The 24,204-nt window shown below is 41.0% G+C and overlaps 1 protein-coding gene across 1 annotated transcript; it reads left to right on the plus strand.

Annotated features, from left to right (window-relative positions):
- The first annotated feature begins 277 nt into the window (after window positions 1-277).
- Window positions 278-24,204, plus strand: FAM20B (FAM20B glycosaminoglycan xylosylkinase). The gene is made up of 8 exons (XM_063428253.1): window positions 278-374; window positions 7,918-8,385; window positions 17,750-17,836; window positions 17,915-18,024; window positions 20,732-20,903; window positions 21,033-21,224; window positions 22,172-22,231; window positions 22,320-24,204. The coding sequence occupies exons 2-8, from the start codon at window positions 8,009-8,011 to the stop codon at window positions 22,549-22,551; spliced, it is 1,230 nt and encodes a 409-aa protein (XP_063284323.1). The 5' UTR covers window positions 278-374; window positions 7,918-8,008; the 3' UTR covers window positions 22,552-24,204.

Below are 24,204 nucleotides of genomic sequence, written 5' to 3' on the forward strand. Positions count from 1 at the left end.
TGGCCGCCGCTGCCTCGGGCCGCACTCTCCGATCTCGCGCTTTCTCGTCCAGCGGCAGCGCGCTGACACAGCTTTACTCCCATTGGCTACCTTGTTCCCATGCAGCCCAATCAGAAGCAGCCGTCAGTAACTCTCGGCTGTCCCAGTTCCGGCTCAGTCGCTCGCTGTGATTGGCTGTACTGCTCACCGTTCGGTGAAGTCGTGCGGCCAATGGGGTTTGCTCGGGATGCAAAGCAAATCTCTGATTGGATCTAAGTCACGGCGACCTGGCCGCTGATTGGCTGACGTGACAGTTCCGCTGTGCGCCGCATCATGTATTAGTAGGGAGGAGAGTGTGATGTTGGCAACCGGAGGTCGGACTCGGTGTGAGAGAGGTGAGGGGGAGAAATGGGGTCAATGAATGGGTCACCATAGACACCGGGGATACAGGGAGTCCAGCTTACCTGCCCTGCCTGTCCTGAGTCCAGAGTGTAACCTGTAATAACCTGGGCACTGCGTGTAACCTGTAATAACCTGGGCACTGCGTGTAACCTGTAATAACATGGGCACTGCGTGTAACCTGTAATAACCTGGGCACTGCGTGTAACCTGTAATAACATGGGCACTGAGTATAACATGGGCACTGGGTATAACAGGGTATAACATGGGCACTAAGTATAACAGGGTATAACATGGGCACTGGGTATAACATGGGCACTGAGTAAAATAGGGTATAACATGGGCACTAAGTATAACAGGGTATAACATGGGCACTGGGTATAACATGGGCACTGAGTAAAATAGGGTATAACATGGGCACTGGGTATAACATGGGCACTGAGTAAAATAGGGTAAAACATGGGCACTGGGTATAACATGGGCACTGAGTAAAATAGGGTAAAACATGGGCACTGGGTATAACCTGGGCACTGGGTATAACAGGGTATAACCTGGGCACTGAGGATAACATGGGTACTGGGTATAACAGGTTATAACCTGGGCACTGAGTATAGCAGGGTATAACATGGGCACTGGGTATAACCTGGGCACTGGGTATAACAGGGTATAACCTGGGCACTGAGGATAACATGGGCACTGGGTATAACAGGTTATAACCTGGGCACTGAGTATAGCAGGGTATAACATGGGCACTGGGTATAGCAGGTTATAACCTGGGCACTGAGTATAGCAGGGTATAACATGGGCACTGGGTATAACAGGGTATAACATGGGCACTGGGTATAACGGCACTGAGTACAACATGGTATAACATGGGCACTGAGTACAACCTGGTACAAATGCTTTTAAAGCATTTAAATCGGACCAATCAGATGCATCCTATATAAGATATAAGGAAGCCAATAATACTTGCAAAAAGGCAATTAAAGTGGCTAAACTAGAAAATTAGAAATTGATAGCCAAAGAATGCAAAACCAACCCCAAACATTTTTTCAAGTACATTAATTCTAAAAAAACAAAAAATGAAAGTGTAGGTACACTGAAAACAGAGATGGGTATGTTAGTCAACGAAGACCAGGAAAAGACAGAAATTTTAAATAACTATTTTTCTTCGGTATATATTAATGAGGATCCTATGGCAAGAGATATGCATATGATTGCTGCAACAAACAGATAACTTGTGATTGGATAACTCGAGACAAGGTGCTACAGCTATTAAAGAAAATTAATGTAAATAAAGCTCCGTGGCCTGACGGTATCCACCCACGAGTACTTAAGGAGCTAAGTGGGGAAATAAGTGAACCCCTGTATTTCATTTTTCAAGATTCTTTTGTTTCAGGTATTGTACCAGAGGATTGGAGGAAGGTAGATGTTGTTCCTATATTTAAAAAGGGTTCAAAATCCTTGCCTGGAAATTATAGACCTGTTAGCTTAACTTCTGTGACTGGGAAATTATTTGAACGGCTATTAAGGGATAATATTCAGGAATTCATTGGGAAGAACTGTGTTATTAGCAATAATCAGCATGGTTTTATGAGACATAGGTCATGTCAAACTAACCTAATTGCATTCTACGAAGAAGTAAGTAGAAATATAGATCAGGGTGTTGCAGTGGATGTGATCTACTTGGATTTTGCCAAGGCATTTGACACGGTTCCTCACAATAGGTTAGTCTTCAAACTAAAAGAAATTGGTCTAGATGAATATTCTTGTTCTTGGGTAGAACATTGGCTTAAGGATAGAGTACAGCGAGTTGTCATAAATGGTAAATTTTCAAGCTGGACGAAAGTGGTAAGTGGTGTCCCTCAGGGTTCTGTTTTGGGACCGCTTCTATTTAACATATTTATAAATGATCTTGAAATGGGCATTGAAAGCCATGTATCAGTGTTTGCAGATGACACAAAACTTTGTAAAGTAATAAAATGTGAGCAGGATATTGCCTTGCTGCAGAGGGATTTGGATAGATTGGGGGACTGGGCACTAAAATGGCAGATTAAATTTAACGTAGAAAAATGCAAAGTTATGCACTTCGGGGTTAAGAATGCACAAGCAATTTACACCCTAAATGGTAGTGAACTAGGGATAACCACACACGAGAAGGATTTGGGAATTGTTATAGACAACAAATTAGGTAGCAATATGCAATGTCAATCTGCCGTTGCTAAGGCCAGTAAGGTTTTGTCATGTATAAATAGGGGCATAAATTCTCGAGATGAAAATATAATTTTGCCTCTTTATAAATCGCTGGTAAGACCACACCTTGAATATGCTGTGCAATTTTGGGCACCTGTTCTAAAGAAGGATATCATGGCACTAGAAAAAGTGCAGAGACGATCTAGAAATTGATAAAAGGAATGGAGCATTTTAGTTATGAAGAAAGGTTAAAAAATTTAAATCTCTTCAGTTTGGAAAAACGGCGCCTTAGAGGGGATATGATAACATTATACAAATATATTCGGGGCCAGTACAAACCATTATCCGGAAATCTATTCATAAACCGGGCTATACATAGGACACGAGGTCACACATTTAGGCTTGAAGAAAGGAGATTTCATCTAAGGCAAAGAAAAGATTTTTTTACAGTAAGAGCAATAAGGATATGGAATTCATTGCCGGAAGAGGTGGTTTTGTCAGAGTCTATACCAGGGGTAGGCAACCTTTTAGCAGCACTGTGCCGATATAGGATTGAGATGACCCTTAGCGTGCCGGTCCTATTTTTTTAAATTGAGGTGTGTATGCTGCCGTGCTCTGCTCGTGTTATTTATACTGTTACGGTACACCCCGGTATAAGAGGGGTTAATACCGCTGAGGATGTTCCCTTTCCGAATGAAGAAGCAGCTAACAGCAGGTCCAATTAGCCGAACAGGAACCATACGAAATCTTTTACGAGCCAAACAGCCGAACAAGTAAATCATACAAATCCAATACCCCCAAGTACAAGACCAAGCTCTGTATTGAGGGTTAAGCAGAGATCTGGTTTATTGAGGGCTACATGCCCGGTATTTATGCAGGTCTCCCACCTGGTGGACGCTCCCCTAGGGGACCAGATGGAAGACTGGGACAATGTGGATACAGTAGCCAATCACAGTGGCACAAGCATAAAAACTCCCCTTTGATGTAGATAAACCCTCCTCTCTATCCTGGAGATAATTGGGAAGTAATCCAACTATCTCCATGGATAGAGGCTAAACTACATTTTGTACCTGAACATAAAAATACAATAAAATCAAATGCTTTACATTACACGAACAGAATCCCCACATTCAACGTATCCCCAGATAGCTGGGATCTGAGCGCACATTATTACCGAATGCTGCTCAGATCCTATGCATACAGTTCAATCGCCATGGAGCCAAAGTCTTTCACATTGTCTTTCGGTATACGAACGGGCTCCATGGGATGGCTATCTGGGGTGTGTCTATTCATGCCGGAAAGTACCGCACAGACCGACGTTCGTGTGCTGGATGGAAGACAAGGGAGGTCGGCGGCTTCAGCAGTGTTCGTGCAAAATAGTGTCCGTTTTCAGTTCCATAGTTTGGGCGCTGAACACCGCTGGCCGTTCGGGACTTTAAAATGACTACCGCCATGTGGGAGTTACACGAACAGCGACCTCCCAACGTTCACCAATTAAGCTGCGGTTAACATAGACGAAGGCAACGGAATAGAGCATAGTTCCAAGACAGAGGGGTCTGTCACATACTGTAATTGCTTTGTATCATTGTGCGGATTGTATATATGTTTGTTTGTGGGCTGTTAGTATTATTTGTATGAGGGGAGGGTTATTGAGCATTTCTGTGTAAATCTAGCAGTGTGGGTGGCTTCCCTGGGTTCCAGTGGGGACCAAGCTGGCCAGGTACAGGTCAAGGACAGGAGCTGCAACAGAAGCTGCAGGCTGCTCTACTACATTGTGGATTCCCATTCACAAGTGTTGGGAGGAAGTGATCTGCAATGCATAAATTGAGGATTGTCCTTCACCACCTTTTCGTATTAGCAGATATCTGAAGTTTCACTGGCGCTCCTGATAGGCCAGAACCTGTTTGGCTGTAGCAGCCTTGAGTGCCGTGCAAAGACACCTTGAGTGCCGTGCATGGCACTAGTGCCGTAGGTTGCCTACCCCTGGTCTATACAGATGTTTAAATTGCAATTGGATAAATACTTGCAAAAACATAACATACAGGGATACAATTTCTAATTAGTGGGCTAATAGCTGCTTGATCCAAGGAGACATCTGACTGCTATTTTGGGGTCAAGAAGGAATTTTTTCCTAGTTTGTTGCAAAATTGGAAGCGCTTCAGACTGTGTTTTTTGCCTTCTTTGGATCAACAGCAAACGCATATGTGAGGAAGGCTGAACTTGATGGACGCAAGTCTCTTTTCAGCTATGTAACTATGTAACATGGGCACTGAGTACAACATGGCATAACATGGGCACTGAGTATAACCGGGTATAACATGGACACTGAATATAGCCTGAGCACAGAGTAAAACAGGGAATAACATGGGCACTGGTTATAAAAGGGTATAACATGGGCACTGAGTATAACATGGTATAACTGTTAAGGATCAAATCAAGCGTTTGATAATTTTGTATATCTGCCCCTGTCCAAATTGGTTATATGATGCGTGCACGCTTCCTAAAGTAATTCACACCAGACACAAAGTTTCAGGTTGATGAAAAACTCAGGAATGCTTTAAACAGGGGGCGGGAGCCCCTTATGAAGACAGAAATACGTCACATGCATAATTATAGATAACAGAGAAAATACACCAACAATTGGTTACACTCTAAGGGGTCTCATCTAATTCCATCCTACTGGGCGTGATGTCATTACTAACATGGAACTCTCCTACACATTCCAGCACCATCTTGTCACACGTGGTAGTCAGTCGATGGTGGGGAGCAGTTACTCTAGCAGCCAGGTTAACACAGTGAATAATATGCACAGAGTACATAGACATTTTACTAATTCTAATATTTTGTCCATGACATAACATGGGCACAGAATATAGCCTGAGCACAGAGTATTACAGGGAATAACATGGGCACTGGTTATAAAAGGGTATAACATGGGCACTGAATATAGCCTGGGCACAGAGTATAGCAGGGAATAACATGGGCACTGGTTATACAAAGGTATAACATGAGCACGAAGTATAGCCTAAGCCCAGAGTATAACATGGGCACCGAATATAGCCTGAGCACAGAGTATAACATGGGCACCGAATATAGCCTGAGCACAGAGTATAACATGGGCACTGAATATAGCCTGAGCACAGAATAACATGGGCACTGAGTATAACATGGGTGTAATGTGGGCACTGAATATAACCGGGTGTAGCGTGGGGCACTGAGAATAGGGTATAACATGGGGCATTGAGAACCGGATATTACATGGGGCACAGAGTATAACCGGATATAACATGGGACACTGAGAACTGGATATAACATGGGCACAGGGTATAACATGGGGCACCCCTCTTACCCACCCCCCAAACAAAATAAAAAAGCAGCCTGTCATACTGCTCACACATCAGCTATCAGCTGGAGAGAGCCAAAGCTGTTAACCACATGTGAGATGGCCACACAAAGCCCACTTTGCAAAACTTTAATCTGGCTGTAGATTAGTGCCACTCATCCTGAGTAATAAATAGAATTATGGCTGGCTACTGGCACTTGTCAGTACTATGCCACCTGCTCTAGGAGTTTTCCATTACTTTTATTTTGAATAATTTTAATGAATTAAAAACTGGGGATCAAATCCTGTCTATTGTGCCCCTTTTACCATCATATTTGGACTTATCCAAACCACAGTGACATGACCGTGCAGCAATAACCGGCTTTGGCTTTAAGGAAGATCAGGGTTTGCTCTCTACACTAGATTTCACTGACCTGAAACTCTGCATATAAAAATCACTTCGTTATTGGCCCTAAAACATCTGAGAATAATGAACGTTGGTCTTTGTCATTTTACAAGATGAGAAATGTGAAATTCCTGTGCATGATTTTGTTTTATTTTTGAGAAATGTACAATACAAGTGTGCCATAACCAGGGTACAATAAGCTTACTGATAAACGTAGTGGTCTGCTAGATAGGTCAACCTTGAGACTACCCCATTAATAAGATTTGCCATTATTGAAATTCAATTAACTTCCACCATAAGATTGGTACCATCGTCCGCTCCAGATTTTGGGTAGAAAACAAAACTCCATTAATGGATGTAACCCACAAATCTTGTTTGTTCCGATTGTGGTGGGTTCTTCCAGTATTCCAGAACAAGTGATTGACCGTCTGCGACCCCTTCCATTTGATGTTTATTCATTAAATGCTAAATTTTAGCCTCAACCCCTCTGTTCTTGTGTGTCCAACTTGTCTGGTTACAACTACATGTCTGTTTGTCCACCCACTGTAAAGCGCTGCGGAATTTGATGGCGCTATATAAATAACATAATAATAAAAAGGCAGCATCGAGGCTAAAGTAGCTGGACTATGCAAATGTGCTTAAAGAATAATTATCTAAGCCTAAATTTTGATTTCAGTTTGATACTATGGGAACTTATTGTATAACCTTTGTGCTATTTTTTATTTTAGCTGCATCACTATTCAAACGCTAGAAGAATCAAAACTCTCTGCCATTTTTGGTTTTGTCTTTTGTTTCCAATTGATTTTTTTTTTTCTTTGTCTGCCACTGTGACATTTCTTCCTTATGCTTCTGCGCTTGTCCTGTCCTATGTATGTGAAAATCTATTCTGAACTGTCGGATCAATAGTTTCCATATACTGAAGGGGTGGAAATCCCATCACCCCCTCCTCCCCTTGGAATCAATGAATCGTATCATAATGTGCTTCGGTGTTGTAGATCTTGAGTACTGAGCAGCATTAAATTTCCAAACCCTGTCTGTAGTTCTTGTAATATAACTCGTCCACCTTGGTTCACCCTGCTCAGTGCACATACATTTAGAGAATGCATGAACATTCTCAATGGAAAAGCTGTGATGCCAGTGCCAACAACATAGAAGCATCTTAGTATTGGTTGCCACATTATCAGAAGAGACAGCTCCAGTGTTCATTAACACATCTGCTGATCAGACCTCTCATAACCCTGTTCTCTTAAATTAGTACGGCTCCTGTGGTCGCGTCTCTTTACTTAGTTACATATTCTAGTTTAACTGGACAAGCCAATAGGTTCCAATTTGAATCGGCACCGGTTTCTTATCATCTCAGTTGAATAGGTCCATTCACAATATTTAGGACTATTTAAAGCTATATATATATATATTGTCCCTCCTTTATTTTCCTACTGTTTTTCTTTTTGTCTCCCTGGCATCATTTTGGTTTTTTTTACCATTGTTAGTTTTGCATCTTCTTGTTCTTTTTTTTTTTTTTTTCTTTTTTTTTTTTTACTGGTAATGTATCATTTGTTTTTTATGTATTTAATGAATGTTTAAAATGACAACAGTGATTCTTTTGCTCTTTCTACAGATTCCGGTGGGGATCCTAAAGGGCAATGTTCTGCATTTGCCTCCATGTGGTCAGCATCCCATTGTGCTAAGAGTCTCTTTTCTGGATCATCATGAAGTTGAAGCAGAGGGTTGTGGTCCTTGCCCTGCTGCTGGTTATTCTAGTTCTCACAAAACTTCTCCTGCTGGACCGCCTGGAAACGTCAGCTGCCCAAAGGCAGGACCAGCTGTCTTTCCAGAGAATGATGTCGAGCTTGAAGCTCACTCTGGACTCCCGGCTAGAGCACACACTCCAATCCCCATGGGAGATTGCATCACAGTGGGTTGTCCCGCGTGAAGTCTATCCGGAGGACACTCCAGAAATGGGAGCAGTTCTTCATGCTATGGCTACAAAGAAAATTGTAAGAGCTGATGTAGGATACAAAGGCACGCAGCTTAAAGCTTTGCTGGTTCTTGATGGTGGACAAAAGGTGGTTTTCAAACCCAAGAGGTAAGGCCACTGTCTGTTATCTTGAGAAATAGTGTAGATATCAAGTGCCAAAATAGAAGGGATATTGCTAGCAAAAAAAAACCAGTTAAAATATATACCTACTCCCTGGCTTTTAGTATACTTTCCCTCATCTTCTATTTTAAAACATGAAAAAGAGGCATTGATGATTATTAAAAAGCTTAAAGGGACACTATGGTCACCAAAACACATTTAGCTTAATGAAGTAGTTTGAGTGTATTGATCTTGCATATGAAGTCTCACTGCTCAATTCTCTGCCATTTAGAATTTAAAGGAACACTATAGTGTCAGGAACACAAAAATGTAGTGCTGACACTATAGTGGTGAAATAATTGTTTAGGTCCCGGCCCCCGTTGCCTCTCTCTCTTTTTTTTTTTTTTTTAAATTCTTTATTTTGGCAGTCAACATGATATAGACATTGCGTGTGGTACATTCGATAAGGAATATCATTACATTTAACCATTCGCTTGCATTTGGTAAGTGATCGATGTTCAGAAAAATATAATAAGTGGAGCGCTGATTAAATAAATGTGCAAGGGGTTAGCTGAATAGGGTACCTAACGACCTATCTATAAAATACAGTACAGAAACATAAATATATAACCCCTACTAAAGTAATAGATCAAAAAAAAAAAAAAAAAAAAATTTAATGACCTTACTAGCGCACTTAGTGTAAAATAAAACACAATTTATTGTGGAAATTCAATGTAAAAAGAAATCACTGATGCATAAAAAATATCCTGTCCGAACACAGAGAGCAACCACTTATAAAAAGAAAAATCAAATAAAGCAATCGTTTATGTAGAAAAATGTCCTGCACGGACTATTAAAATAAAAGCCATAAAAAGAGTCCAGACCTTATTCAGATGCTCGGCGTCCCGAGTCAAAATATCTGATGTTAAAAAGTTTTGAATAAAAGTCCTTGTGCAATCCGAGTTAAGGCTTGTAGTGATGGGAGTCAGACCTCTCCAGACGCGTTTCTCCGCTCCTGCGGCTTTATCAATGGATGAGGTCTGTCTGAATGCATTCACTTATATAGCTGCTTGCCGATATCAATTTCGTCGGAATAAATTCCTCACAGATACAAAATTTTACTTGCATATAACTTAGTGGTCACAATGTATCATAATACAATAACTGTTGAATTCAATAACTTGTTATAACCGGCCAGTAGTGTTTTTACACTCTGTTGATTAGCGTTGCTATAGTAACGCCCGCCCAGGCAGATTTAAATGTAACTGCCGTTTTTGTATACTCGGGCAGAAGATAGCAGAATATTCACACACGCTCATATTTAGAAAATTAGAAATGTTTTAGATATGGATGCTATATACCTAAATGGTTCAATAACATCAGAATTGCATAGAATAAAAATAAAATAAAAATCTTACTGTTGATTTGTAATAGAAGTTTTACATTAATGCAAAATCTTACTGTTGATTTGTAATGGAAGTTCTGCATTAATGATATTTTACTAGTTACCGATGTTGTCCTGGATAGGCTTGACTGAAACTTAAATTTTTATTTTTATTTTTAGGCTCTTATATCAAAAACTGGAAATAAATGCAAGTGATTCATCTCTGAGTAGAATTAAACTCGCATCTGAAATGTAAATGTTCATATACCCAGATTCGAGAAATATATTTAATTTAGCAAATGGCAATATTAGAGGAATTTTAAAAATTCCTCTAATATTGCCATTTGCTAAATTAAATATATTTCTCGAATCTGGGTATATGAACATTTACATTTCAGATGCGAGTTTAATTCTACTCAGAGATGAATCACTTGCATTTATTTCCAGTTTTTGATATAAGAGCCTAAAAATAAAAATAAAAATTTAAGTTTCAGTCAAGCCTATCCAGGACAACATCGGTAACTAGTAAAATATCATTAATGCAGAACTTCCATTACAAATCAACAGTAAGATTTTGCATTAATGTAAAACTTCTATTACAAATCAACAGTAAGATTTTTATTTTATTTTTATTCTATGCAATTCTGATGTTATTGAACCATTTAGGTATATAGCATCCATATCTAAAACATTTCTAATTTTCTAAATATGAGCGTGTGTGAATATTCTGCTATCTTCTGCCCGAGTATACAAAAACGGCAGTTACATTTAAATCTGCCTGGGCGGGCGTTACTATAGCAACGCTAATCAACAGAGTGTAAAAACACTACTGGCCGGTTATAACAAGTTATTGAATTCAACAGTTATTGTATTATGATACATTGTGACCACTAAGTTATATGCAAGTAAAATTTTGTATCTGTGAGGAATTTATTCCGACGAAATTGATATCGGCAAGCAGCTATATAAGTGAATGCATTCAGACAGACCTCATCCATTGATAAAGCCGCAGGAGCGGAGAAACGCGTCTGGAGAGGTCTGACTCCCATCACTACAAGCCTTAACTCGGATTGCACAAGGACTTTTATTCAAAACTTTTTAACATCAGATATTTTGACTCGGGACGCCGAGCATCTGAATAAGGTCTGGACTCTTTTTATGGCTTTTATTTTAATAGTCCGTGCAGGACATTTTTCTACATAAACGATTGCTTTATTTGATTTTTCTTTTTATAAGTGGTTGCTCTCTGTGTTCGGACAGGATATTTTTTATGCATCAGTGATTTCTTTTTACATTGAATTTCCACAATAAATTGTGTTTTATTTTACACTAAGTGCGCTAGTAAGGTCATTAAATTTTTTTTTTTAATTTTTTTTTTGATCTATTACTTTAGTAGGGGTTATATATTTAAGTGATCGATGTTGCCTGCAGTTTTTATTATTTAAAGTGATGTGGCTTGATACCGCCATAATCCTGCTTCGGGCGGTGGTTGTAGTGGGTGTAAGTGTTAAGGTCAGGTCTGGCTGTGTGTTAGCAGAGAATGAGACGTATTGTGTTGTATGTCAAAAGCAGACTGGATGCTGTGAGGATACAGCTCCCCGTAGTGGAGTGGGTGTATGTGTCTACTAGCGTGGAGCTGGGGGGGGGGGGTAGGTGGTCCTTAAGGAGCTAGTGTTCCCGGTCTGGGCCCATTTAGGCCTGGGAGGTGGTGGCGATGGGTATGGTTTTTCCCCATTGTCGGTGTACTCCGTGGTTTGTAGCATGTTGTCTGCGTGGTGTGTGAAACATAAACATACGGATATACAATATAAACGGTATTGCATTAGAACAATATTACGTAGATATATATAACATATACTTTGTCAACTGGATATTTGCGTGAGGCTGGCCCTGTGTGGTGCCTGTGCCTTGAAAAAAGAAGCAAGTTTTTAAATAAAAATACATAAAAGAAAAGGAACTTGTGAATTGCTAGAGTCAGTTAGTTGCCCGGCTGGGTACGCTCCGGGTTGCTGGAATGAACGGGACAGTGTTAGCCGGGTCCCAAGTTGTCGGTGCAGGCGTTGCGGTGTGGTCCAGGCCCAGGGTGGTCAGGGTTGCCGCTATCTCCGATGACTCCGCCACCTTGATCTCCATGTTCTGGTGCTGTATAATCAGCGCTCGTGGTGGACCCCAGCGATATTTGATTCCTTTTGCTGATAGTATGGATGTGAGTGGTCGTAGGGTCGGGCGGGAGAGATCTGAGTAGAAGGTAATGTCCATTTCCTCAAAGTGGACTGAAGGTTTCCCCCTCTCTGCATTCATGATGGCTGCTTTATCTTGGCCATTTTGGAACTTGACCAGTAGGTTGCTAGTGTTAGAGGCTGTTGCTGCAGGAGGCTTAGGGAGCCGAAACACCCCCTCCAGTATAATGCCCTTCGCTTGTTTGGTAGAGAGCAGGGCTGTGAAGAGCCTACGCAGGCAGTGTGGTAGTTCTGCCTGTGTGATAGTATCTGAGAGGCCTCTTATTTTCAGGTGTTTCCACCTTCTTTTGCCCTCCATTGCTGCAATCTGGTGTGTGTGAGCTGTAGTGAGGATGCCTATCTGGTTCTGCAGCTCCTGAATGTAGGCTGCATGTGTTGTAGTGATCTGTTCTATTGCGCTTAGGCGCCCATTGAACCCCTTGAGGTCTTCTCTCACCTGTGAGATTTCCGAGGATAAGCTTTGACGGATGTCCGCCAGGAGGCTGGTAAGTATGCCTGTGGTGAGCGGTTCTGACCTTGTGGCTGCTGGCTGGGCAGGTTTCAGAGACTTCATGCTTGGCTCCTCTGTAGTGAGGAGGGGATAGTCCTCTGAGTCGTCAGAGAAATCTCCTAGTTCCGCCGCCATTTCTGATCTCCCCGCGCCATGCGGCCCTCTCAGGAGGTCGCCGATATCGGCACAGAACCTGGGTCGATCCGGACGGGGTTTCTTGTTCTTTCTCACCATCATTTGCAGGGCTGTCCGGTGCTTATTGGGGGGTGATATCCCAGGTATTTTAGCGGTTTTCTGGCTTTTTCGTTCCCGTTTGTCGGAGCTCAAAGGATGTGCGTCGGAAGCCGTTGAGAGCTAGCCCCGTTGCCTCTCTTTTGAAAATGTGATTTTTATTCACCTTTTTTCCTTGCTCATCTGTGGCTGAGGTAATCAATATTGATTATCTCAGCTAATCCAATGATTTATCATAGAAAAGAATTGGGAGGCTATTGTGCATGTGCAGCAAAACGCGCACTGCGAAAATCAACATCTTCACATTTAGATGCATTGAATCAATGCATCTCTCTGGGGAATGTTCAGAGTGTCTGGGTTCTGCATGGAGACCCCTTAACGCCAGTGCTGCACAGTGGAAGCACTTATAGTGTCCATCTGAGTGACTGCCACTAGAGGTGTTACTAGGCAGTAATGTGAATATTAAAAAATAAATTTCAAAAAGCCTGCAGGGACAGGCTATAAATACCAGAACAATTACATTAAGCTCTAGTTGTTCTTGTGACTATAGGGTTCCTTTAAAGCACTTTTGTTTCTGTTTATGCAGCCTCTGGCTGTGACTTACAGAGCCTGTATGAAATAAATGGTCTCATTTTCAATCAGATCTTAACTTACTTTAAAAGTTTTTATTTCTTGCTCTGTAATTTGAACTTGAATCACACACGAGGTTCCTGCATGGTCTAACGAGCTATTGACCGTGCAGGAGATAATAAATTCTAAATTAAACAGACTCTGTAATAAAGGAAGTGTAAACATTAGATCTCACTTTACAGGAAGTGTTTACAAAAGTATGACAAGGGCTGTATAAACAAAGTGATTTAACTCCTAAATGACAGAGAATTAAATATGGACACTGCAAGGGCATAATCTACCGTATTTATCGGCGTATAACACGCACTTTTTCTCCCTGAAAATAGGGAGAAAATCATGGGTGCGTGTTATACGCCGATATCCTACATTTACTTACCTGTCTTGAAGCGTGGGCCGGCTTCACAGCGCGCACCGCGGAACTGGAACTTAAATTTCAGGTTCCGGTTTCCAGGGGGACTGAAAGGAAGTGTGCACACTATTGTGTGCACACTTCCTTTCAGTCCCGCCGGTACTGGAACTTAAATTTCAGGTTCCGGTTTCCGGCGGGACTGAAAGGAAGTGTGCACACTATTGTGTGCACACTTCCTTTCAGTCCCGCCGGAAACCGGAACCTGAAATTTAAGTTCCAGTTCCGCGGTGCGCGCTGTGAAGCCGGCCCACGCTTCAAGACAGGTAAGTAAATATGGGACAGAGGGAAAGTGCACTGGGGGACACACTATGGGGGGTGGAGAATACTATGGGGGGGGAGAATACTATGGGAGGGGGGAGAGAATATTATGGGGGGGAATACTATGGGAGGGGGAAGAGAATACTATGGGAGGGGGGAGAGAATACTATGGGAGGGGGGGAGATTACTATGGAAAGGGGGGGGGAACACTATGGGATGAGGGGGGGGAATACTATGGGAGAGGTGGAAATTTCCTGGAATTTCCTTCTGGAAATGAGGTGCGTGTTATACGCCGGGGCGTGTTATACGCCGATAAATACGGTATGTACCAAAACTGCTTCATTAAGCTAAAGTTGTTTTTGTGATCATAGTGTCCCTTTTAATAAATCATGGTTCCTATTTCATATATGCGCAGTATTTCCTGTTCATGCATTTGTGTTGCACTAGCTCATGCATATATATTTTACCTGCAATGCTGATTAAATTTGAGTAGAGTCCTGGTCATTACTATTAGGTAAATTGCAACAGAAAAAAATTGAATGAAAAGTCTTAGGTTTATATAAGTGTTTCAGGTATATACACTGCGTGCAGAATTATTAGGCAAATGAGTATTTTGACCACATCATCCTCTTTATGCATGTTGTCTTACTCCAAGCTGTATAGGCTCGAAAGCCTACTACCAATTAAGCATATTAGGTGATGTGCATCTCTGTAATGAGAAGGGGTGTGGTCTAATGACATCAACACCCTATATCAGGTGTGCATAATTATTAGGCAACCTCCTTTCCTTTGGCAAAATGGGTCAAAAGAAGGACTTGACAGGCTCAGAAAAGTTAAAAATAGTGAGATATCTTGCAGAGGGATGCAGCACTCTTAAAATTGGAAAGCTTCTGAAGCGTGATCATCGAACAATCAAGCGTTTCATTCAAAATAGTCAACAGGGTCGCAAGAAGCGTGTGGAGAAACCAAGGCGCAAAATAACTGCCCATGAACTGAGAAAAGTCAAGCGTGCAGCTGCCAAGATGCCACTTGCCACCAGTTTGGCCATATTTCAGAGCTGCAACATCACTGGAGTGCCCGAAAGCACAAGGTGTGCAATACTCAGAGACATGGCCAAGGTAAGAAAGGCTGAAAGACGACCACCACTGAACAAGACACACATGCTGAAACGTCAAGACTGGGCCAAGAAATATCTCAAGACTGATTTTTCTAAGGTTTTATGGACTGATGAAATGAGAGTGAGTCTTGATGGGCCAGATGGATGGATTGGTAAAGGGCAGAGAGCTCCAGTCCGACTCAGACGCCAGCAAGGTGGAGGTGGAGTACTGGTTTGGGCTGGTATCATCAAAGATGAGCTTGTGGGGCCTTTTCGGGTTGAGGATGGAGTCAAGCTCAACTCCCAGTTTCTGGAAGACACCTTCTTCAAGCAGTGGTACAGGAAGAAGTCTGCATCCTTCAAGAAAAACATGATTTTCATGCAGGACAATGCTCCATCACACGCGTCCAAGTACTCCACAGCGTGGCTGGCAAGAAAGGGTATAACAGAAGAAAATCTAATGACATGGCCTCCTTGTTCACCTGATCTGAACCCCATTGAGAACCTGTGGTCCATCATCAAATGTGAGATTTACAAGGAGGGAAAACAGTACACCTCTCTGAACAGTGTCTGGGAGGCTGTGGTTGCTTCTGCACGCAATGTTGATGGTGAACAGATCAAAACACTGACAGAATCCATGGATGGCAGGCTTTTGAGTGTCCTTGCAAAGAAAGGTGGCTATATTGGTCACTGATTTGTTTTTGTTATGTTTTTGAATGTCAGAAATGTATATTTGTGAATGTTGAGATGTTATATTGGTTTCACTGGTAAAAATAAATAATTGAAATGGGTATATATTTGTTTTTTGTTAAGTTGCCTAATAATTATGCACAGTAATAGTCACCTGCACACACAGATATCCCCCTAAAATAGCTATAACTAAAAACAAACTAAAAACTACTTCCAAAAATATTCAGCTTTGATATTAATGAGTTTTTTGGGTTCATTGAGAACATGGTTGTTGTTCAATAATAAAATTAATCCTCAAAAATACAACTTGCCTAATAATTCTGCACTCCCTGTATAAATCACATTAGTTTTCTGTATGCAGTTCAGTACGTGTGTAGCACCAATCACAACAGATACATGTCACTCTTTAGACATGAAAGCACTTATTCCTGTGGGCAACGCCGGAAAGACTCGCACAGTAGCGTGCTACACTTGCACCGAGTAGGAAAATGTAATTCCTGTCTCTTTGATTGACAGGGCTTCAGGCAGAGCTAGAAGATCCACTTTTAAAGCCCTGTTTTGTCAATGTGGAAAATAATAAAATTATACGGAAGCAGGGACAGTATTCTGGCAGCTATAACCACTTCAATAACCAGAATTTAGTTTGGCCAGTGTTTGTGACTAAGTAGCTACTTAAAAAGACTGGACAAACCCCATTTGCAATACTGTGGGTTGTCTACTTTTCAAAAATATATGGTTTGATGGGGTAAATTACATTGGCCGCCTTCAAAAATGTCCCAAATAGGACATGGGTGCATAATGACCAGCTGTGACAATTCCAAGTTTTAAAACTGGAATGTGCACCCTCCAAATAAGGTCTTTTAGCCCCCAGAAAACCAGACACACCTATACATGGGTGGTATCACTGTACTCAGGAGATGTTTCTAAACACATATTGGGGTGTTCTTTGGCAGTAACTCTCTCAGTACATGTATTCTTAAATTGCTATGTGTGTCAAAAAAATCACCCATTTTATTATTTTTATTTAAAATTTGGCATACCGTAGATTTGTGGTAAAATGGTTGCATGAAAAGAGTCAAAATACCCAAAATGTAATACCTTAGGTTGACATCTTTTAAAAGATATATACATGTAAAGAGTTATTCAGGGGTTCCTGACAGATCTCGGTTACAATGTAACTTGCATTCATTTTGGGGAAAAAAGTGGTTTGGAAATAGCAAAGTGCTACTTGTACTTATAGCCCTATAACTTTCCAAAAAAGAACATGTTAACATTGGGCATTTAGAAACTATTTAGCATGAGTGTTTTTTTGGCGGTTGTAGATGCATAACAGATTTTGAGGGTCAAAGTTAGAAAAAGTGTGTGTTTTGTTTTGTTTTTCATCATATTTTATAATTTTCTTTATAGTAAATTATATGATATGAAAATAATTGGTATCTTTAGAAAGACCATTTATTGGCGAGAAAAACTGTATATAATATGTGTGGGTACAGTAAATGAGGAAGAGGAAAATTACAGCTAAACACAAACACCTCAGAAATGTAAAAAGAGCCCTGGTCCTTAACGGTAAGAAAATTGAAAAACGGTCTGGTCACTAAGGGGTTAAGCACGTACCCAAAGTCCCTTGGCGCTGGCTCAATCTCTGCCGCGGTCACATTAGGCCTTCACCATAGGCAATAATGTAATCAATGCATTCATATGGGATTTTGCAAGACTATGGACGTCCTCATGCAAAGCTGTTAAACTTCGTAAATATCTGGAAATGCCTCTAGTGGCTCTCTGCTAAAAAAAAAAAAAACATTGCAGTTTCTCTAAAACACGGGAAAGTGCAGCCAGACCACTTGAATGAGATGAAGCGCTCTGTGTTCCTGTAGTGTCACTTTAATTTTCCACAGCACTTGTTAATAACTAAATTATTTTCTACTTTTATTTATTGGCATTTCAGATATAGCCGTGATTACATTGTGGAAGGAGAACCGTATGCTGGTTACGATCGTCATAACGCAGAGGTGGCCGCCTTTCACCTAGACAGGTAAATGTTCTAAATGTTCCCTTTCTAGATCCGGTATGAACAGATTACAAGCGTGCTAAGAAACTTCTCATATTTCAGGATCCTTGGTTTCCGACGGGCCCCACTTGTCGTTGGAAGGTTCGTGAATCTCATTACTGAGATTAAGCCTGTAGCTACTGAGCAGCTTCTGAGCACCTTTCTAAAGCAAGGTGAGTACTGCTAATAATGCCTTCAGGGTCCTTACAAAGTAAGGTATTTCTTTTTCTCACACGTACTAAATATGAGAATTTTATTTTTGCTTTTGTAGTAACATTTTGCATACTTTCTAAAGCTTCTCCTATCCCTATAAAATGTATAAAGAGAGCATATTGATAATACAAATTGTGCAAATTTACACAATTAAAATTTTTAAGCTTGTCATAAAATAAATCTATACAAAAATTACTGTTTTATTATACAGGGAGTGCAGAATTATTAGGCAAGTTGTATTTTTGAGGATTAATTTTATTATTGAACAACAACCATGTTCTCAATGAACCCAAAAAAACTCATTAATATCAAAGCTGAATATTTTTGGAAGTAGTTTTTAGTTTTAGCTATTTTAGGGGGACATCTGTGTGTGCAGGTGACTATTACTGTGCATAATTATTAGGCAACTTAACAAAAAACAAATATATACCCATTTCAATTATTTATTTTTACCAGTGAAACCAATATAACATCTCAACATTCACAAACATACATTTCTGACATTCAAAAACATAACAAAAACCTTTCTTTGCAAGGACACTCAAAAGCCTGCCATCCATGGATTCTGTCAGTGTTTTGATCTGTTCACCATCAACATTGCGTGCAGAAGCAACCACAGCCTCCCAGACACTGTTCAGAGAGGTGTACTGTTTTCCCTCCTTGTAAATCTCACATTTGATGATGGACCACAGGTTCTCAATGGGGTTCAGATCAGGTGAACAAGGAGGCCATGTCATTAGATTTTCTTCTGTTATACCCTTTCTTGCCAGCCACGCTGTGGAGTACTTGGACGCGTGTGATGGAGCATTGTCCTGCATGAAAATCATGTTTTTCTTGAAGGATGCAGACTTCTTCCTGTACCACTGCTTGAAGAAGGTGTCTTCCAGAAACTGGCAGTAGGACTGGGAGTTGAGCTTGACTCCATCCTCAACCCGAAAAGGCCCCACAAGCTCATCTTTGATGATACCAGCCCAAACCAGTACTCCACCTCCACCTTGCTGGCGTCTGAGTCGGACTGGAGCTCTCTGCCCTTTACCAATCCAGCCACGGGCCCATCCATCTGGCCCATCAAGACTCACTCTCATTTCATCAGTCCATAAAACCTTCGAAAAATCAGTCTTGAGATATTTCTTGGCCCAGTCTTGACGTTTCAGCTTGTGTGTCTTGTTCAGTGGTGGTCGTCTTTCAGCCTTTCTTACCTTGGCCATGTCTCTGAGTATTGCACACCTTGTGCTTTTGGGCACTCCAGTGATGTTGCAGCTCTGAAATATGGCCAAACTGGTGGCAAGTGGCATCTTGGCAGCTGCACGCTTGACTTTTCTCAGTTCATGGGCAGTTATTTTGCGCCTTGGTTTTTCCACACGCTTCTTGCAACCCTGTTGACTATTTTGAATGAAACGCTTGATTGTTCGATGATCACGCTTCAGAAGCTTTGCAATTTTAAGAGTGCTGCATCCCTCTGCAAGATATCTCACTATTTTTTACTTTTCTGAGCCTGTCAAGTCCTTCTTTTGACCCATTTTGCCAAAGGAAAGGAAGTTGCCTAATAATTATGCACACCTGATATAGGGTGTTGATGTCATTAGACCACACCCCTTCTCATTACAGAGATGCACATCACCTAATATGCTTAATTGGTAGTAGGCTTTCGAGCCTATACAGCTTGGAGTAAGACAACATGCATAAAGAGGATGATGTGGTCAAAATACTCATTTGCCTAATAATTCTGCACTCCCTGTACGTTAATGCGCTCTCTGTGCATCCCATGTTTCAAACATAAAGTGCTGGTAGTGAAGGGGTTAGTACTGGGAGAGACCATGTGGTCTGCACCTGCACTGCAGGTCAATGTGCATGTTCCTTCCAGTCCAGTGCTCCTCATTGACTTCGTGTTGGCAGAGTAACCCGTAGGCAGCACTTTGAGTAAGACCGGCGCGGCAGACCAATGAGGAAGTGTGGATTGTGAAGCTTCCTCCAAGCATTAAGGGGCACAAATCTGGTCAAGAACATGGTTTGACCACCCTTTTGGCCTATGCCACAGGAGGGTTCTCTGAGCCAGTGCTCTAGGCAAATATGGTGACACAAGCCCTGCTTTTTACTCCTAATTCCGACCGGCTTAATCACTACTCTACAAATTGTCAGAAGGTGACCAGGGAAGCTCGCCAAAGTAAACAAATTCTTTAGATATTTGTTATTTTGGCTTAAATCTTGTTTTCCTGGTTAATTGCTGCTACTAGCAGTGTAACTTGACTGTTGACTGATTTATGCTACACTAAACAGTCCACATTCTGCGAAAACACAAACCATTTCTTTACCAAAATCAGGTGTCATATTGATTTATTTTGGAAAAAAGCATAACAGATCTACTTTAAAGGTCCACTCCACACCCAGCTTGGTGAGGAGTATCCCCTGTCAAAGGCACTTTTATAAAATAATATTTTACATATAACCCCATTGAATGCATGCATATTGGGGATATATGTGCTACATAGTGATTTGTACTCTTTTGCCTATTTGTGCAGCGGAGTTTCCTTTTAATGAAAAATGTGATTGTTGCCTGACCCGTGGCCCAATATCTGCATGCTTTTGCCCAAGCTTTGTGATGGGCATAAAAAGACTTGCAGATTGGCTTCTCTCAGTAACAACTTATCCTATTCCTCCTATTTTTAGGGAATAATTCCTGCTTTTACGGGAAATGTTACTACTGCCGGGAGACCGAGCCAGCCTGTGCTGACCGAGAGACAATGGAAGGTTCGGTAACTCTCTGGCTCCCAGATGTCTGGCCACTACAGAAACATAGGCATCCATGGGGAAGGACCTATCGTGAGGGAAAGCTAGCAAGGTAACCTACACATAAGTTCACCTATCTCCTACGCCCAGTCACCTCTATTACACACTTCTTCTTAAACAGCACTACAGATACCACAAACTGTTCTGCCATCTCCCAATCCTTATGTGCCATTTCCCTCAGGTGGGAATATGACGAAAGTTACTGTGATGCTGTGAAAAAGACTTCCCCCTATGATTCAGGACCACGGCTTCTGGATATCATTGACACTGCCATCTTTGACTACCTTATTGGTAATGCAGATCGGCATCACTACGAGAGCTTCCAGGATGATGAGGGAGCCAGCATGCTCATACTGCTGGACAATGCCAAAAGGTTAGAACAAGGTTTTTGTGTGTGTGTGTGTGTGTGTCTCTGATATTTTGGGAAAAACTTATCATATTTGACTGTTCATAGCAAATGATAACCATTTTTTTTTTATGTCCTAATTTAATTTGTAAATAAAGTGAAAATTCAAAATGTTGTAACTGAAAATAAATTTATGAAGAGTGTTAGTTCTTACCTTCCTCAAAGTAGAAGAATAGAGAGGTAAAAAGGTAAGAATACGTAATGTTTGGTTAACTCTAAATAAGCTAATACAAAGGGGACGGCAAGAAGAACTATTCTCAGAGAGACTCGAGATGGGGGTCTCAAACAAGAATAGAGAATCAGATGCAAATTGATGTAACCCTGTGTTCGTGTGTAAGGAAGAAATTGGGTAGTTGTTTTGTTTAGGAGTACCCCATTGAGTATGTGTGATGCCATAATGGGTTGCTGTTGGTGTCTAATACTTTAAAAAATAAAAATCTTGCTGCAAAGTTATTGTGCTGAGAGTACCTGCAGACATTCTCAAAAGTGAGAGTGGCTTATAACTGCAGCGATTTGTAAAAAGCCCTTCAGAGTTGTGTTCTAGGCATCTGTAACCCTCATTTTGTCAAACTTGTTTGGTTGACCTGTGCCTATGCACCGAGCTCTCTTTCCACCCTGAGAGAGAGCTGAGCCTCGGAACACCACTGCCCATAGCAGCACACAGCCTGGTTTACTCTTTAATGTGTAAACTGATAGCCTTCACAGTATGGGTTTAAAGAGCATTTCATCCTCTGTGACGAGGGGGCTGGACTGCTTGTTCTATAATGCTGAATAGAAGTTAATGGGATGATAACAGACTGTAATGACCAGAATAAAAGGTTCCTGGTGAGGGAGGGATCTGTCTGCTGCTCACACTTGCTTTCATTACACATCTGTGAATTTTTTTTTGTGTAACGGTTCTTTTCTTCTTTCAGTTTCGGGAATCCATCTTTGGATGAGCGCAGTATCTTGGCCCCTCTGTACCAGTGCTGCATGTAAGATCAGACACGTAAATTAATTTAAAATCCTATATTCTTTTATTTTGTTTGTTGTGTTCCTAACAATCTCCTCTTCTGCTTGCAGTATTCGTGTTTCCACCTGGAACCGACTCACTCACTTGAAACATGGCTCCTTGCGATCAGCACTACTCTCCGCTACTGCTCATGATCCTATTTATCCTGTCCTGTCTGAAGCTCATCTAGAAGCCCTAGAACGCCGGCTTCAGGGAATTCTGGGAACTGTTCAGCAATGCATAGACCAGTTTGGCAATGATGTGGTTATGGTGGAGGACAGGATGACCCTTTCTCATTTGTAATACTGTCCATTTGAAACTACAGTGATTGGTTGAAAACAAGACACCATCATTGGTGTTTGGTTATTTTTCTTTTTTTCTTTTGTTTTTGTTTTTACAAGCCACCAAACAAATCAATGTGTAAACAGCACAGAGCAACCTACAGTTCCTAAACCTTAGACCCTACTGACTGCAACCCTGGAATAACATGGGTCTCACAGGAAAGCTGTTGGACTCAGACTTCTTGCAGCCGCTGTCCGGTCTGAATTGCATGAACCTGCACAATGATGATATCTAATGAACAAGGCAGATTTGACAAGCCATTGATGGAGCACAGTTTGTCGAAATTTGTTGGCGAAGACAGTCTTCTTCTTTTTAAGGATCTCCTCTTTTTACTATGCGGGTGTTGGTTTACAACCATAAAGTTAGCTAATTAGCTAAATTTCCAGTAGGTGGCGCTGGTCACCTTGAACAGCACTTTGTGGTACGTGTTAAGAGCTCTTTTCATTTTTAATAGGTTCACTACCTCAGTGACCTTGGCTAGTTCTGATAAATTATTAGACCTCTAATTTATGAACTAATCTAAAACAAAAAAAAATGGCATTAAGGGATTTATTTGGGCCATTGTTTCCCCCCTTTTCGTCCATCAGTGGAATCTCTAGAGCATTACACTATGAACCCTCTCAGTGCCTGGGAGCCCTGGGACAATTAGATGCACTGTGTGCCATCCACTCCCTCCTGCCTCTCGTGTTTATATCGCTTTGCCAGTGTGCAAATCATGTGTTCCTTTTGGCCACATGCACATTGACTTTTGTTTTATGGTTACAATCATTTTGTCTCGTCACATGTTGATTTGTCCTTTGCTTCTTCAATATGGACAATGGAGAAACCTAAAAAGCCAGACACAGAGCAAACCATTCAACAGAAATCTTTCAGAAATCCATGTAGACTTTTTAACTTAATTTTAAATTTAATGTGTAATAATGCCAACCTGTCAGATGTGAAGTTAATGATTGTCTCAAGAATTTCTATTTTTTTAATTTCCTTGCGAAAAGCATTTATTAATTGAAAACTAAATTGCAAAATGTAGTCCAAAATTGCTGACTTGCAAAAATGATCCACGCCAACTCGAGTCACAGTTTGGCTATGTTAGCCTGCATATTTCAATTTACTTTTCAATTCACTGTTTAGTGAACACATCCCAATTTTTTTTCCCATTATAATTACCATATTTAAAGGGACACTCCAACACCTGGATAGGTTTGTGAGTTTACCTTGGCTAACATGCAAGCTGGAAAGGGTCCAGTTGATGCATAAAATTGACTTAGATTTTCAGGAAAGCTTGCTAAAGGCATTAGAAATTCCCAGGTACATTTGCAGTAACTCCATAAGCATGGGTACTGGTCCGTGCACATGCTCATTGTTCTAGTGCTCTTGTCTAAAAGCTTTCTACTTTAAAATGTAGTATGTCAGAGATATCATGAACATTGCATGCATGTGAGCTCTCCGTCCTGCTCCCATTAAATTGTATGGAAGACACAGATTACACGAAAAGCCTGTCAGACACTTCCTTATTGCTACAATATGAGAATAGAACATTCAAAGCGGAATTGTGAAAATTATAGTATTTTTGTTTTGCTAATGCATTGAAATTTTTATTAATCACCCTTAATCATT

The sequence above is a fragment of the Pelobates fuscus genome, chromosome 7 (genome assembly GCF_036172605.1).
Source record: "Pelobates fuscus isolate aPelFus1 chromosome 7, aPelFus1.pri, whole genome shotgun sequence".
NCBI classification, from domain to species: Eukaryota; Metazoa; Chordata; class Amphibia; order Anura; family Pelobatidae; genus Pelobates; species Pelobates fuscus.

Coding starts and splice junctions, on each gene's coding strand:
- FAM20B (XM_063428253.1), top strand. CDS start 8,009: ATGAAGTTGAAGCAGAGGGTTGTGGTCCTTGCCCTGCTGCTGGTTATT. Junction 20,904..21,032: donor CGTGAGGGAAAGCTAGCAAG/GTAACCTACACA, acceptor CATTTCCCTCAG/GTGGGAATATGACGAAAGTT. Junction 21,225..22,171: donor CTGCTGGACAATGCCAAAAG/GTTAGAACAAGG, acceptor TTCTTCTTTCAG/TTTCGGGAATCCATCTTTGG.